The sequence below is a fragment of the Acipenser ruthenus genome, chromosome 59 (genome assembly GCF_902713425.1).
Source record: "Acipenser ruthenus chromosome 59, fAciRut3.2 maternal haplotype, whole genome shotgun sequence".
Taxonomy (NCBI): Eukaryota; Metazoa; Chordata; class Actinopteri; order Acipenseriformes; family Acipenseridae; genus Acipenser; species Acipenser ruthenus.
Window position 1 is genome coordinate 635,001 of NC_081247.1, and position 16,476 is coordinate 651,476.

Here is a 16,476-nt window from a genome sequence, read left to right on the forward strand (position 1 = left end):
CACACGGGGCACACGGGGTGGGAGAGCCGCTGGCTTCACACAGGGCAGGAGAGCCGCTGGCTTCACACAGGGCACACGAGGCGGGAGAGCCGCTGGCTTCACACAGGGCACACGGGGCGGGAGAGCCGCTGGCTTCACACAGGGCGGGAGAGCCGCTGGCTTCACACGGGGCGGGAGAGCCGCTGGCTTCACACGGGGCGGGAGAGCCGCTGGCTTCACACAGCGCACACGGCCGCAGAGTAGACTTAACCAGAACCTAAAGCTAAGAAGAGTCATCACTAAAAAAAATAAACTAAACTTCAAAACATGAAATGAAATTAGATAAAAAATGAATTAAATCAAGTTATCTCCGTGTTTATGACTGAACTCAAGAGTTCACTCCTTCCTCAGGCAGGCTGAAAGAAAATATGGCGCCTATTCCTATGTGCAGTCGTATTTATCTCCTGGGGCGGAGACGACACCCAACGCAGACGGGGCTCTTAACCCTTTCCAGCAGACGCGCTCTAATTTCATTGAAAAATTCATGATGACAAAAAGGTCATTTCTCAGCCGTCCAATCAGCTATCTTGTTTTTTTTGTGTTTGGGTCATTGCAATGACCACGGGTCGTGTCATTATACCATTGGTTTAAGGCTAGGATGGGTGTGGCATATATTATTTTGAGTTTGAAGACGAGTCTCACTGACAGCGCCATTACGACTGAGTGGACAGCGGACTCGAAGTTCTTTATCTACAATTCTACAATCCCAGGACTGATAAATCAGCACATAATCTAAAAGGTAAATACTTAAAATAGTCGTATTGTTTTTTTCCTTATTTTGTTTTTAAAACTTTGTATTTGTTGGGTTTAAAAAAAAATAAAAAATTAATCACTGTGTCATGTCTGTCTGTGTGTGTGTGTTTGCTTGCTTGCTTGCTAGGCTAACTTCGTAAGATCCAAACAAGAGTAACTACTGTACTAGCACATAACAAAAATGAAATAAAAATATTTGTTAGTTTCACTTCTGTTCATGTTCATTTTAGTTTCTTTTCCCACTTAAGTTGTTTCTCCTCAGGAGAAAATAGACATACTGCGTGCGATGCGAAACTACATCAGCAGTACATGTTGACTGTTCTTTCGATATGTTTGTTTGTTGTTTGTATTTTTTTAGGACGTATCATTCTTAGCTGTAACGTTACTGCTGTAATATTATTATTTAGCTGTTCTAATTTATTTAAACTTTCGGTAATTATTTTGTATTTTATTAGGGTGTTTTTTTTACTTTGTGTATATGTGTGTAAAGAAGAGAGAGCGGCATGATTTAGCTGTAAGTTAGTTATTATTTAGCCATGTATTTTATCATGATTTATTTGTGTATTATTTAGTCATGAATATTTTGTTTTGTTTGTGCAAACAGTGAGTCTATTTAGTTGTGGTTGTTGTTATTAAATCAGCCATGTATTTTATTATTAGTTTATTTTATTGTCAGTTTATTTTTTCTGTGTGAAAAAAGATGGAGAATTGTTTATTATTATTATTATTATTATTATTAATTTGTATTTTAATGTTTTGTGTAGGTGTGTGTAAACCTGAAGATGGATGGAGGAGGGCTGTGACTGAGTCTTGATTTATTATTTATTGTAGTTTTGAAAATCAACATCTTAAATCTTAATTTTGTCTAAGTTTATTTTACCTTGTAATTTGCATCTATTTAAATAAATAAATAAAATATTGTGTGTTGTTTCTTCATTTTTATACTTAAATATAGCTATATATTTCAATAACAATAATATCTCAAACAGGGTAATAATGTTTCCAATAAGTTTCTGGCAAGTCTTAGGCTTGGCTGGCATTTGCCATTTCACAGGTTGATTCCATACATTATAAAACCGTATCTAGCTCTGAAACTGTTCAAGATATTTCAATTCTGATTTCAGATTTGAAATCCTTGAGAAATTGTGCAGCTACCGTATACTCTAAGTTTTTTATGGAATACTTGGAAAAAGGTTGACATTTGCAATTTTTTTAAATATTTGTACTTTTTTTTTTTTTCAAAGAAAAAATATGATGAGTAGCTCATATGGAAAAAAAATCACCCCACAACAAAATAAACCAAATTACTGAAAAGATCTACTTAATGCCTTTCTGTAGGTGTATTGGGTTTTAATTTCTGATTTACGGTTTAAAAGCTACAAGCAAGTGTTCATATTCATAACCAAATATGGACATTTTCCGTAGGCAGCATAGGGTTAAAGGAGCATCTTTGATAGAAGTGAGCGGTAATACGGGCTAGAAGAGGTTATATCCTATTATATAATGGTTACATTTCATGCTTGAAAGGGAACAGATAGGAGTTATAGAAATGAATAATAAATCAACAAGCATATCAGCCCCTAGCAAACAAGTAGTAAAGTGAACCAGTACCTGATGCAGCAAGAATCCATTCCCAGTCTAGAATCTTCTCACAGGACTTGAGCACAAGGTCTGTATTCCTGTCCTCAGTCCAGAAGAGTGGATAGAGTTTCTCATTGGGATTGATCTCCATGTCAGTGAAAGTGTAGATGTGAGATCTGGTCTCCACATTGTAAAAGGAGAGCTGCCCTTCCTCATAATCCAGATACACCCCCAGCTTCTGGGGCTTCAGGCTCTGGGGGAGGGGGGTCTGGGGGTCAGTGAGAGCAGTGAACCCACCTCCACGCCACCACCTCACAGTCCAGTAACCCTGCTGGGGGGTCATGCTGAACTCCCCCTTCCTCGGGGCAGACTCTCTGCTGACTCCTAATCTCCAGTCTCTATTCCCCCCCACCTGCACCTGCCAGTAGCGTCTCCCCGAGGTGAAGCTCTCCCTGCCCAGCACACAGAGCCAGTAATCAAATCTCTCTGGAGTGTCAGGGAGATCCTCCCGTGTCTCTCCCTCTCTCACTCGTTTCCCCTCCGCAGACAGGATGAGCTCGGGCTGTGCTGTATCAGGGTCCAGAGTCACATCAACTGTGGAGCAGAGAGGAGACATTATTATTTTTATTATGATGGAGGGAGAGAAATGGAGGGAGGGTATGAGGGACGGTAATGATGGAGGGAGGGAATGTATGATGGAGGGAGGGTATGATGGAGGAAGGGTACAATGGAGGGAGAGTATGATATAGGGAGGGAGGATAAGGATGGGAGTGAGGGAAGGTAATGGAAGGAGGGTAATCATGGAGGGAGGGTAATGATGGAGAAGGGATGGAATAGATGGAGGGAGGGGAAATGATGGATGGAGGGAGGAAGGGAGGGTATGATGAGGGAGGGATGGAGGGTATGATGACAGAGGGAAAGTATGATGCAGGGAGGGTGGGTATGGAGAGGGAATAATGTAGGGAGGCAGGGGGGGGTAACGATGGAAGGGAAGGAGGATAATGAAGGAAGGTAGGGTAATGATGGAGGGAGGGTAATGATGGAGGGAAGGTAATCATGGAGGAAGGATATGATATAGGGAGGGTAATGGGAGGGAGGGAGGAAGGATAATCATGCAGGGAGGGAGGGTAATGATGGAGGGAAGGACTGAAAAGATGGAGAGGGTATGATGAAGGGAGGAAGGGTATGATGGGAGGGAGGGAGGGAGATGATGGAGGAAGGGAATAATGTATTTCTAAATGCTTTCTAATTTCACGGCAGAAGTGACTCCTCTTTATTAATGTAAATACAGTAAAAGGGGAACCCAAACACCTCTACCTAACTTTATGCCAAACTACTCTTTTATAGTTTTCAAATTTAGGATTAAGAAATGGTTCATTTTTAGGTTAAAAGTACATTTTTCACACTTGGGTATTTCCGTGACCAATCGGCTTGATGACGTCAAAGTGAACCGATTTTCATAGTTCTGACTGTTACCATTGGTTTTCGCGGTGTACAGCATATGAGACAGTTAATTAAATTTATCATTATGCCCTGTCGATGTGTCGCAGGTGGTTGTAGCAACACAAACGAAGGCAGATTTAAACTGCACAAGTGGCCAAAGCATCCAAAGGTTGCCAGGGTGTGGACAGCATTTGTCCAGAAAACGAGAGCCTTCTGGAGGAAGCCGACAAAATGGTTGCACTTGTGCTCGGCCCATTTTGAGGAACAGTGCTACGAAACAACAGCGATTGCTAGGTCCTGTGCTATCCTGCCTCGACAGAGTCGATGTGTATCCCACAATTAGACCAATGGTAGTGAAATCAAGACATTCTCGTCATAAATGTGTGAGCCTCTCGACCAAACACGGCTGGCTGAGCGGGTCTGATTTCGATACCAGTGAGGGCTTGTCTGCGGGTATGCCGGCTTATGTCACCGTCAGATTTACTGGTGTCAGCTGCCGTTTCTTTGACCCACGAAGAGGAAGACAGTAAGAACCTGGACCCCAGTTTTTCCACAGTATTCACTTTGACCCCCAAATTAAAGAAATGATTACCAGATGGAAGATCAGCATTTCGAAAGAGAGAATAAATGGGTGAGTAAGTGTCATATTGCCCCTTGCTTTATGTATATTTATGTGTTTATTTACAATATTTGTCAGCAGACGCGGCGAGTATATATTAATACTATTATATTAGATAAGGATACTGTATGCAAAACGTTAGAAAAGAAACAAGCAGAAGTACGAATTTGTATTTAAAACTGATAATAATAATAATAATAAGCCATTAAAATACTTAAAAATGCTTGTGCTACAGTCAGCACACAAGATTAATTTATGATACTGGTATGACAGATTACATTATTATTATTATTATTTATTTCTTAGCAGACGCCCTTATCCAGGGCGACTTACAATCGTAAGCAAATACATTTCAAGTGTTACAATACAAGTAATACAATAAGAGCAAGAAATACAATAACTTTTGTTCAAGCAAAGTACAAGTGTGACAAACCACAATTCAATAATACAGCAGATAATAGTGATAGTTACATCAGGATATGATTAAATAGTGATAGTTACATCAGGATATGATTAAATACAAAGTACTACAGGTTAAACACTTGGCAGATTACAGTATTCTGAAGTACAGGATTAAATGCAGTAAAATAGGGGGCAGATAAAAGCAAAATAAAGCACATTTACATGAAGGGTGATAGTGTCCCAGGATACTAACAGAGGAGTTCTACAGGTGCTGTTTGAAGAGGTGAGTCTTAAGGAGGCGCCGGAATGTGGTCAGGGACTGGGCAGTCCTGACATCTGTAGGAAGGTCATTCCACCACTGCGGCGCAAGGGTGGAGAAGGAGCGGGCTCTGGAGGCAGGGGAGCGTAGCGGAGGTAGAGCTAGTCTTCTAGTGCAGGAGGAGCGGAGAGGTCGAGTGGGGGTGTAGGGAGAGATGAGGGTCTGGAGGTAGCTGGGTGCAGTCTGGTCAAGGCATCTGTAGGCTAGTACAAGAGTCTTGAACTGGATGCGAGCGGTGATCGGGAGCCAGTGGAGCGAGCGGAGTAGTGGAGTAGCGTGGGCGAAGCGAGGCAGAGAGAACACCAGGCGGGCAGCAGAGTTCTGGATGAGCTGGAGCGGACGGGTGGCGGACGCAGGGAGGCCAGCCAGGAGGGAGTTGCAGTAGTCTAGGCGGGAGAGTACCAGGGCCTGGACCAGGAGCTGGGTAGCATAGTACATTCTATAAATATAGCTATATCTTACAGGTGTTACAGGAAATCTATGATGCCACAGCTACTCCAATTACAACTGAAGGTGACAGATTAGATGAATATGAGTTTGAGAGCTGATGCTGGAGCTGAAATTGGCGTACGCCCCAATGTCAATTCAATAGGTAAAAAAAAAATGTCCATGTAAAAAAAAACATTTACATACCAGTGATTTTTTATATTCTCTTTTGAGACAATGATGCGGTATGCAAAATGTTGCAAAATGAACAAGCAGAAGTACCAAAAATGGTCTCAGTTGGAATACAGTGTGAACTCCTCCAACCACCCCGAGGAAGATGATTCAATTGCAGACACAGACTCTGATGATACCAGATCTGTTGAATCCCTAGAATGTGATGATCCAGACTACAAGGTTGAAGAAAATGAGTTTGATCACTCGTTTGAAATGTAGTAGTTTTCTTTTTTTTTTTGGGGGGGGGGGGGGGGGTTGTTGTCGTATGGAGACTTTCCTTGTTTTTTGCAACAAGCACAGTCAAGAGCAAGCTGTTACCCAAATCAGAAGCACGTTACAAGATTGATTTCCCTAAATTCAAAAGGGGAGAGCACACAGCAAGTGTTTTTTATTTGGACCCATTCAAAACTACATTAGGGTCAGAATAACTACATTGGTGGTTTCAGTATTAACCCTTTGCAGTCCATTTATTAACTGCGCGTCAGGCACGCCAGGTCTAATTAATTTTCACACGCGCAGTTAATTTTATACGCGCTGTTTAAAAGTATTTTTTTTTCACAGTCAAACGGGTTTAAAAGGCCCTGCATATCAACAAAGCACACACTAGGCATCTCCAGCCCCGCCCCACCCTTTTGTTTGCTATAGCGTTCACCTATGTAAGAAATAAATAATAATAATAATAATAATAATAGTCGTACATACCGATCGATCATCTCCGGATCACTCGTTTTATCACCAAACTCCTCAATAATGCGATCAAAGTCATTATTTTATTATTATAACATCTGAAAAAAGCTCTGCAAATGTCCATGATAGTCTCTGTGCGCTGACGCACTCAGCCAGCTTGTTTACTATGACCGCCCCGTTATCTGATACCTGATACCATGTATGACTATTCATGAGATACCCTTTTTTTTTATTTATTTTTTTTCGACTTGTCTCGGCTCCTGTCGCTCCCACTCGGCAATTGAATGGTTTTCTCGGCTTTTTCCGGAGAAAAAACGACTAAACACCCGTTTATTGCGTTGCTATAATGATGTTGGACCCAGTCCGACAAAGGACCTGTGAGGAATAATTGCAATGGACCGCAAAGGGTTAATGGAGTAAACCTCTGTGGTAAATGTCTGACACACCTTGACTAGATGCTGATTTAAAAAAGTTAATATTTCTTGAAATGGCTTCATATGTATTCTAATGCATTACATTTTTAGAAAAAAATGTAATGGTGATATGAGCAACTTAAAGCCCTTGTTACACGAGTCAATTTACTAGCAACTTTTATCGCCTGCGACCAAATCCCGTGAGGATTGCCCCATGTAACAGCCCTGACAACGTATTGTCAACGTTCTGGCAACTGCGTGGCAACGCGATTGCTTGAGTGGACAGCGATCCTACTCCAAGCAACAGGTTCCAGGCAATATCCAGTCAGAGCACTGGTGTGTGTCACGTGATTCTGTCTGCTACAGTGAAAACAACACTTGGCATGGAAACGAAAGCCGCAATTACCTGGACTCATGAGAAAGAAATACTTCTCATAGAGTTTTATGAAGGTTGGTCAACACATCGTCATTTTGGTAGTGGACTATTTTGATAACAACCAATGCTGGGACTAGAGTTACTTTTAACAAGTTTTTAAAACTACTTAAAATCTTTGTCCAACTATCGTTAACTACGCCCCAAACTGCACCTTTGTTCAGGTCTCCCCTTCTTAATATTTAAAATACCTTTGTATAAGAGACAGCAATAATAATAATAATAATAATAATAATAATAATAATAATAATAGGGGAATAAAAACGTAGCTACTGTAACTCTGCTAAACCGATGTCCATATTATGTTATTTTGTTACCTTTTTTAAACCGTTACTCCGCAGCACTGTGATAATATAACCATAAAAGGCAGGGTTTTTTATTATGACTGAGATATATATATATATATATATATATATATATATATATGCTGCTTTTTGTAATGAAGGTTTGAACTGTTTAGAGCACAAATTCCTCTGGGATCCGAGGGATGAACAATATTTTAGAAGAGGAACACGAGAGGCAAAACTCTCTGAACTCAGTGGGATTCTAGGCGTTAATGGCACGGGAACAGCATATAACAGTAGGTATTTTACAGCATTTAAAGAAATTAAGAATTATCGTTCATTGTTATCTACGTGTAGTACTGTACGTTAAATTGGGTTTTACATATTTGGTTTATTTGCTTTTATTCTGTAAACGTTACTACTTTATTATTATAATTATTAGTTGTTCAATTATTTAAAGATGACAGTAATACTAAATAGTTGTACTGATGCTTGGTATTTGAAACTATATGACCTGAAAACCAGAACCACGTGACGCAGTTCTTAAATATGATTGGATATTGCTTGGATTAAAGGCAATTTGTATCGAATGCGAGTTAACTGTTAGTTGTATCGTGTAACAGGTCAAATCCCCCGCGGTGACGTCACAGGCAACATGTTGCTACAATTTATGTTGCCAGCGCATTGACTCGTGTAACAAGTCCCTATTATATACAGATAAAAAATATATTTACATAGTCTTTTATATTAAAGAGTATGTTGACCGGTTCAAAGATAGTTTTTTCCATGGCCCAAAATGGGAACAAAGTTTGTCCATCTAAGGATGTGCCACCTTCAATGTGCCATAAGTACAAAAAAACCATCAAAGGAACAAGCCATCCTTAAGCACAAGAGCCTATTTAAAAGTGGACATTAGAACCTGTGACACATGTTTTGGACATTTCTGGAGAAACTGAACTGAACAATTGTTTTATTTTTAAATTGTTTATTTTTAAAATTGAATTATATTTGTTCCAAAGACAACTGAAATCCTCTATATGTGCCATTCGGGCTAGGAAACGTCTCCCTGATTTTTAAGACCGCACATGCAGGCATAACTCTGCGGACATCTCTGCCAAGAAATCTCCAACACCAACGGCAAAGTTGATGATATGCCAAATGGTGGTATTTCCTGCAACAGCAAATGGAGTATAATTAGTTTAATAAAAAAGTGAGAGGTTGATGTTTTTAATTTTACTTTAAGTATGTTCTATATCCATATGCAGTTTACTTAATGATATGGCATCAGCAGCAGAAATTATTGTATGAAATGTACTATTTGTAATACATATTTTTTTAAAACACATACTCAGCCTGTCTTTTTTCTGAATCATCAGTGTTGTATTGTTGCCTGTATTGGTAGAATGTAGTATCCAATACACCATGGTTAAGGCACACTGGGTTGGAGTCTGGGTGTTGGGTTATACATTTCTGTGGAAAAGTCTAGTTCTTCACATTTTTCACGTGTTCTCTCAAGTTCCTGGCAGCAAACACTTTCTCTTGTTGTGGCCATTGGCTGGCAGTTACCACAGGAGCACCTGAGAAAAAGAAAGAAGTTTCACATTTGCTGATAACTTTCCTTGTCTCTCTCTGCAGGAAGACTATCACAGTTGTAATAAAAACAGTTGGACTCTAAATTATATATCTTTCATAAGTGTGTAACATCATATTCAGAAGGAGCTTCAATGTAGCACACCCTTATAAAAAAGTAGTATACTGCAAGTATATTGGGTCAAAATATTATGGTTTTAGTATACCGTTAGTATACTTGTAGTATATTAGGCTTACTTTTTAACCTCAATGGATTGCACCGAGTGAGAAGGTATTTTCACTCCAAGAATTACACACAGAAACAAAGTGGCACGGCTAATCTCTCTAAAGTAACAGGTTACAGCGCACTGTATCACCTGATTGCAATGTAAAAGGTACTATTTTAATGGAAACGCATCATTAATTACACCATTTTTTCTTCTATTTCTGCATTTGTATTATCTGCTAAGTTTAAAAAGAGGTTTGTCTCCAGACAGAACTTGTTTTACGAAATGAGCATTTGTGTTTCTCTCAAAATATGTGATTCAGTGCAGAGTGCATTGCAGTGACTGCAACCTTTTCACCATGAAAGTAAAGCGATCAATTATCTTTATATACAGTGGTTTGCAGAAGTATTCACTCCCTACCAATAATGTCACATTTTGCTGAATTACAAATAATGTCTTAACAGTTTTTCAAACTAACTTTTTTTTTTATTCAAAGCTGTAATGGTTAAATTTAACACTGTTATATGAGGAGGTTAAATGTCAGCAAAACTTGCAAAGAACATGTACAAAATGAAATATACTGGTTGCACAAGTATTCAGCCCCTTAAGTCAGTTCTTGGTAGAAAAAACCTGAAATTGTTTGGACATCACCAGATATCCTTGATTTAATTAAGAAATGGACATGGATTAACAATGCTAGTTAACAGTTATAAAAGGAAGGTAAAGGGAACAGAAATAAACGTTGAAAAGTACCAAGCCTATAACAAGAGTATTTAAAAGAAAGACATTTAACGAACAAATAACAATGAAGGTAAATAATAATAATAATAATAATAATAATAATAATAATAATAATAATAATAATAATAATTTGTTTTGCAATCCATCATAATAGGAAGGGTAGGTCACCTCTGCAAGTGTCAAGGAAGTGGGATATTTAAACCACATATTAATTTGGCTGACGCTTTTATCCAAAGCGACTTAGATTTATACCAATATATACAGCTGGGCATTTTTTACTAGCAATGTGACCCAGTGACATAGGCTACATTGCTCAAGTGTGCAAACAGCAGTGCACCCGGGATTGAATGTACTGTAGTTGTTTTTTTAATAACATTTAATTACATTTAATAAAAACAGATTACTTCAGATCAATTGGCATGCAGTTAGTTTATACACATGGTAGTAGTAATACAAATAAAACTTACCAATCTGTTATGTAGGCGATCGCCTTCATCGATGTCCGACTCGCTTTCGTCAGATGCGTTGCTTTCGGTTTCATACGGCTCAAATTGATATGGCTGTATGCCACACACACACCAACAACGAGCCCGCTGTCATCAAGAACACTGCCCTCCCCATTACACTCATCGTTTTCATTAACTTCTGAGGTAGTACAGTCAGTGAAATCACAGCTTCTCATCAACGTGTTTTCAATAATATTCACCATCTTTTCAGCCACCGAGTTCACTCTGTGACATCACAAGTCAGATTTCACCATCTATTTCCTTGTTGGATAGAAACCTACTGGAACGCTATTTGTAACCCAAAAAGCAGTCATAAAAAAATCTAATATTTGTGTTTTTATATCAAATCAGAAAAGGAAGATCATTTTTTTGCATTTGGGTTCCCCTTTAACGACTGTAATAAAGCGTGTCCAGCAGAAAATACTTTATTGTTCATTCTACCTTTAATAAAAAATAGTCACTTAACATGTTGCAATCTTGTTTATATGTTCTGCTTGTTAATCAATAATTAAGGCTTGGCCGATTTAAAAGAACATTTAGTTGTTTCAACAGAATCTTTTTTTATTTTTAATGAGATCGTTTTATATGAACCCGTTTCTCAGCTGTGATTGAGCGACACGAACAGCTCAACTAGGATCAGCTGAATTCGTAAAGGACAGGAGAAAAGCCGAGGTACAAAAACTGAAATCAGAATCCCAACCTATAGGACATCACCTGGGATATGCATCCCCTTTGAAGAGAACAGGAGAAGGATAGAGGGAGGGGTACACTCATGAGAGGAGAGGTGCAGACAGGCTCCAGATTGGGACACTCTTAATAATGTGTAGAAAGAATGTCTGTACCAAGTTTCATCACAATCAGATCAGCAGTTCTCTAGATGCATGTCAAAGTGTAACATATGGAGCCCTGCAGTGTCTACATGTGATCTTCACTTCACAGTGAGTTCACAATCTGGGGCATTATAACTAAACACACTTTCTCCTCTCCTTTTCAGTGTTTCCTTTGGGAGGCACACAAGGCTGGCGTTAGCCGAGCTGGGAGTGCACAGAGGTTTAAATGGGGCAGAATGTAAATATAGATGTAAACACAGTGAGTGAGACGGGGCTCCTCGCTGTTCTTTTACCCTCCACTGTGAAAGGAATCCATTGAAGAGACACATACCTGCTGAGCTGAGGATCCACTTCCATTCTAGAACACAGAAATAAAGAGAGCATTATTTTACAATCACTCCTCCTGTACTTTCTACAGTTCAGAAGATGTGCAGCACACACTAACCGGCAGGGCTGTGCTGGGGTGAGTCAGGCTGTGGATTTACACACACTCTACATACCTGATTTAAGGACCTCTCGCTTCACAGACTCTGTGAAAAGAAGAGAGCTGGATTACATTCTGAACACTGAGGTGTAAAATCACCTTTTGAATACCACTGAATAATAGATCACTCTGTATCAAGCAAGTTAGTCTAACTGTAACTGACATAAGATATCCTGGAGCAGGTCCAGTAGTGATGGTCTGCATGCACACATGGAGTTGTGGGCCCAATTCTGAAGAGATTCTGAAACCATGATTTCACTAGACAGACAGAATGATAGAAAGCTAACAGATAGAAGAATAGAAAGCCAACACAGGCACACAGACAGATAGGACATGAAGCTTTATGGTAATTCTGAAAAAAGTTATAAAAACAATTCTTACCAAGTTCCTCACGAAGGTGTTGAACAGCTAAAAAAATGAATCAGACAGAACAGTATGTGGTTATTTCAGCTCCAGTACAGATTAAAATGAATCAGACAGAACAGTGTGTGGTTATTTCAGCTCCAGTACAGATTCAAATGAATCAGACAGAACAGTGTGTGGGTATTTCAGCTCCAGTACAGATTAAAATGAATCAGACAGAACAGTGTGTGGTTATTTCAGCTCCAGTACAGATTAAAATGAATCAGACAGAACAGAACAGTGTGTGGTTATTTCAGCTCCAGTACAGATTAAAATGAATCAGACAGAACAGAACAGTGTGTGGTTATTTCAGATCCAGTACAGATTAAAATGAATCAGACAGAACAGAACAGTGTGTGGTTATTTCAGCTCCAGTACAGATTAAACTGCAGTATAAAAAACACAACCAGTTAAATGAACAGGATGTCCATGTAAAAATGAATCTGCTGTCTTAAGTACATAAAACATCAAATCTAAAATTGCTACAATTTTCAACATCCCTCCATAAAGAAATATTTATATTCCTAAACCTTTGTGTCCAAAAAACCACAGCTTTTTTAAAATTTCAATTTTAATAGATTAATTTATTTAACCAGGAGATGTACCCATTGAGACCAATGTCTCGTTTACAAGGGGGTCCTGGAAAACAATACAAGGACAATTACAATGTATATAAACAATAGCAATGTAAAAATAAAAAAATTGCAATGCATATAAACAATTGCAATGTACAGTGCCGTAAAAAACTATTTGCCCCGTCTGATTTTCTGCATTTTTGCACATTTTTAACATTGAATTTGGTCAGATTTGTTTGTGGGTTGTAGTAGTATATAGAGGGAGTCTGAGAGAAAACATGACACCAAAGTTTGGTGCTTCTTTCATTTGTTTGGTGTGCAAGGTAATCAAACACGCAATCTTCAGATGAGAAAAAGTTATTGCCCTCCCTAGTTAACTCAATCCAATTAAAGGGATAATTAGGGTCAGCTGTTAGAGTACTTTGGTTAACAACCAGGCCTGATTTGGGCCAGCCCTGCCCAATATAAATCTGACTGAGTTTGGCCCTTACCATCAGAGTGAAGTTGTCAGCATACAGGTTCTAGAGGCACATCATGCCACGATCAAAAGAAATTCTGACGACCTCCAGAAAAAGGTTGTTGAAGCTTATCAGTCTGGAAAGGGTTACAAAGCCATTTCTAAGGCTCTGGGACTCCACCGAACCACAGTCAGAGCCATATTGTCCAAATGGAGAAAGTTTGGGACAGTAGTAAATCTTTCCAGGAGTGGCCGTCCTGCCGAAATCGCTCCAAGAGCAAACGTAAAATCATCCAGGAAGTCACAAGGAACCCTAGAACAACATCCAGGGATCTGCAGGCCTCTCTCGCCTCGGCTAAGGTCAGTGTTCCTGACTCCACCATCAGAAAGACCCTGGGCAAAAATGGGATTCATGGCAGAGTAGCAAGGCGGAAACCATTGCTCACTAAGAAGAACATGAATGCTCGTCTCAAGTTTGCCAAAAAGCACCTGGATGATCCTCAAGCGTTCTGGAACAATGTTCTATGGACAGATGAGTCAAAAGTGGAACTTTTTGGCAGACATGGGCCCCGTTATGTGTCTGGCGAAAACCAAACACTGCATTCCACAGTAAGAACCTCATACCAACGGTCAAGCATGGTGGTGGTAGTGTCATGGTTTGGGGATGCTTTGCTGTATCAGGACCTGGATGCCTTGCCATCATTGAAAGAACCATGAATTCTGCTCTGTATCAGAGAATTCTACAGGAGAATGTCTGGCCATCCGTCCATGAGCTGAAGCTGAAGCGCAGCTGGGTCATGCAGCAAGACAATGATCCGAAACACAGGAGCAAGTCTACACCAGAATGGTTGAAGAACAAGAAATTTTAAGTTTTGGAATGGCCTAATCAAAGTCCAGACCTAAACCCCATAGAGATGTTGTGGCAGGACCTGAAACGAGCAGTTCATGCTCGAAAACCCACAAACGTCACCGAGTTGAAGCAGTTCTGCAAATTACTTTTTCACACAGGGGCATTCGGTGTTGCATAACTTTCTTTAATAAATAAATGAAATATGTATCAATTTTGTGTTATTTGTTCACTCAGGGTCACTTTTATCTAATATTAGGTTTTGGTTGAAGATCAGATAACATTCAGTGTCAAAAATATGCAAAAATGCAGAAAATCAGACGGGGGCAAATACTTTTTCACGGCGCTGTATATAAACAATAGCAATGTAAAAACAATAGTAATGTATATAAACAATAACAATGTACCAACAACACAATGACAAAGTGTGACTCAAACTGAATCAGCAGCACAGAGATCAAAATAACAGACTAAATAAGACAGCTATCTATTTGTTAATGTGGACTGCAGGAGATGCATTGCCAGGCGGTTCTGAGCAATTTTCAGCATCTATTCATTAAGTGCTTTACTTACCCATAGGCTCAAGCTTTCTCTCCATGGCTAGAAGAAAAACAGAACAGTCCATATTATTGTAAACCTGTTTGACATGTTTAAAATGCACAGAGCTATATGAAATGCCTCATGATAATGATAAAGTTCATACCATCCATTCTTCTCCATTGGATCACCAGCGGAGGAATGGCTGCAATACTGAGAGCTAAAGTCAAGAAGAAAGCCACCATCCATCCAGAGACTCCTGGGAAAAAATCACCTGGAAAACAACACAGCAGCTCAACACACTGGAACACACACACCCCTCCCAACACTGAGACACACCCCTCATAGTGAGCATTCCACACACCCCTCCCAATACTGACCACACCCCCTCATAGTGAGCATTCCACACACCCCTCCCAACACTGACCACACCCCCTCATAGTGAGCATTCCACACACCCCTCCCAACACTGACCACACCCCTCATAGTGAGCATTCCACACACCCCTCCCAACACTGACCACACCCCCTCATAGTGAGCATTCCACACACCCCTCCCAACACTGACCACACCCCTCATAGTGAGCATTCCACACACCCCTCCCAACACTGACCACACCCCTCATAGTGAGCATTCCACACACCCCTCCCAACACTGACCACACCCCTCATAGTGAGCATTCCACACACCCCTCCCAACACTGAGACACACCCCTCATAGTGAACATTCCACACACCCCTCCCAACACTGACCACACCCCCTCATAGTGAGCATTCCACACACCCCTCCCAACACTGACCACACCCCTCATAGTGAGCATTCCACACACCCCTCCCAACACTGAGACATACCCCTCATAGTGAGCATTCCACACACCCCTCCCAACACCGCAGACAGTCAAAATAGAGGACTGCCCAACACCACCCCCAAATGTGTTCGATTCAGATACTGACTGGTCCACTAGTTCATGTGTTTGATTCAGATATTGACTGGCCCACTAGTTCATGTGTTTGATTCAGATATTGACTGGCCCACTAGTTCATGTGTTTGATTCAGATATTGACTGGTCCACTAGTTCATGTGTTTGATTCAGATATTGACTGGTCCATAAGTTAATGTGTTTGATTCAGATGTTGATGCCCCATCATGATGACTGTAATCTATGGTCAGTGTCAGTCAGGCTCAATCCACAAACATGTGATACTCACTGGATATGTGGAGTTTGGATTCCCAGTCTGGTTTGGGTATTTTACTTCTAACCAGACAGGAGAACACGTTGGACTGCTGTTTGATTTTGACGTAGCTGCTGACACTGAGGAGCCCATGACTGTCCCTCTGCACTGTTGGGCTGGACAGTGATGTCACATTGTTTCCATCCCTGTCTCTCCAGATCACTTCAGGTTCAGGGTACCACCCATCTGATCTGCACACCAGCCGGGTCTGCTCTCCTTGTGTAGAGTCCATAGAGATTGAGGGCTGGGTCCCCAGAGCTGTCAGGGAATAGAGACAGTGAGACACACACAGATAGACTGTCAGGGAATAGAGACAGTGAGACACACACAGATAGACTGTAAGGGAATAGAGACAGTATTTAACAGCCATGTGCTGGTACAGGCAGGTTAGTAGTGCAGCTCTATCTATTCATGCCACACAGACATGTAGTGTGCA

The 16,476-nt window shown here is 40.4% G+C and overlaps 1 protein-coding gene across 1 annotated transcript in view; it reads right to left on the minus strand.

Annotated features, from left to right (window-relative positions):
* Window positions 1-16,476, minus strand: part of LOC117410028 (butyrophilin subfamily 1 member A1-like) — a 69,743-nt gene that overhangs the window by 17,031 nt on the left and 36,236 nt on the right. The window contains exons 5-11 of the mRNA XM_059018337.1: window positions 16,017-16,298; window positions 14,975-15,082; window positions 14,845-14,871; window positions 12,372-12,398; window positions 12,007-12,036; window positions 11,838-11,864; window positions 2,404-2,967 (exon numbers count right to left, since the gene is read on the minus strand). Of these exons, the coding sequence (XP_058874320.1) occupies window positions 2,404-2,967; window positions 11,838-11,864; window positions 12,007-12,036; window positions 12,372-12,398; window positions 14,845-14,871; window positions 14,975-15,082; window positions 16,017-16,298 (1,065 nt within the window). The remainder of the gene's footprint in view (window positions 1-2,403; window positions 2,968-11,837; window positions 11,865-12,006; window positions 12,037-12,371; window positions 12,399-14,844; window positions 14,872-14,974; window positions 15,083-16,016; window positions 16,299-16,476) is intronic.